Source organism: Penaeus monodon, chromosome 20 (genome assembly GCF_015228065.2).
Source record: "Penaeus monodon isolate SGIC_2016 chromosome 20, NSTDA_Pmon_1, whole genome shotgun sequence".
NCBI classification, from domain to species: Eukaryota; Metazoa; Arthropoda; class Malacostraca; order Decapoda; family Penaeidae; genus Penaeus; species Penaeus monodon.
Genome location: NC_051405.1, coordinates 17,922,014 through 17,922,606, shown reverse-complemented (window position 1 = coordinate 17,922,606; position 593 = coordinate 17,922,014). Strand labels below are relative to the sequence as shown.

The 593-nt window shown below is 56.5% G+C and overlaps 1 protein-coding gene across 1 annotated transcript; it reads right to left on the bottom strand.

The window, feature by feature from the left end:
* Positions 1 to 55: 55 nt before the first annotated feature.
* LOC119585926 (proline-rich receptor-like protein kinase PERK2) lies at positions 56 to 502 on the bottom strand. Its single transcript, XM_037934646.1, has one exon. The coding sequence runs from the start codon at positions 500 to 502 to the stop codon at positions 56 to 58; it is 447 nt and encodes a 148-aa protein (XP_037790574.1).
* Positions 503 to 593: the final 91 nt, after the last annotated feature.

Below are 593 nucleotides of genomic sequence, written 5' to 3'. Positions count from 1 at the left end.
ACAAGTCCTTTAGGCCTAATTTGATATGATCTGATTACACGAAAACCACGTTAGGTCAAGCCACGGGATCTTCGTCCAATAAAGCGGGTCTACGTTCGCTCTCCCGCTCGGATGACACGACCTCGACCTCGGGTGGCGTGGGGGGGGGGGGGCGCGGGGGGAGGGAGCGGCGCAGGGGCACAGGGGCGCAGGGGTATAGAGGCACAGGGGCATAGAGGCATAAGGGCACAGGGGTATAGGGACACTGGGGCATAGGGGTAGGGTGAAGGGGACGAGGGTGTTCGGACTGTATGGAGGGGGGCCTTTTAGGCATGGGGAGGACACCGGGGAAGGGCGCAGGGAAGGCATGGGGGGTATGAGGAAAACACAGGGAGCCGTGGGGGGTATAGGGAGGCCACAGGGGTATTGAGTGCGTATGGGAGGGTACAGGGTACGAAAGTATAGGGAGACCAATGGGAAAGCATAGGAGTATCGAGAGGGCATGGCAAGACCACAGGGGCATTTACAAGGTATGGCATAGGTTGTAGGGGGAGTGTTTTCTTTATTTTAAAAAATCTTTCTCTATCTTTTTCGCTTTCTCACTCGTTTGCTCG

Bases quoted from the DNA above. Each gene is read 5' to 3' on its own strand.
- LOC119585926 (XM_037934646.1), bottom strand. From the start codon at position 502: ATGCCCCTGTGGTCTTGCCATGCCCTCTCGATACTCCTATGCTTTCCC.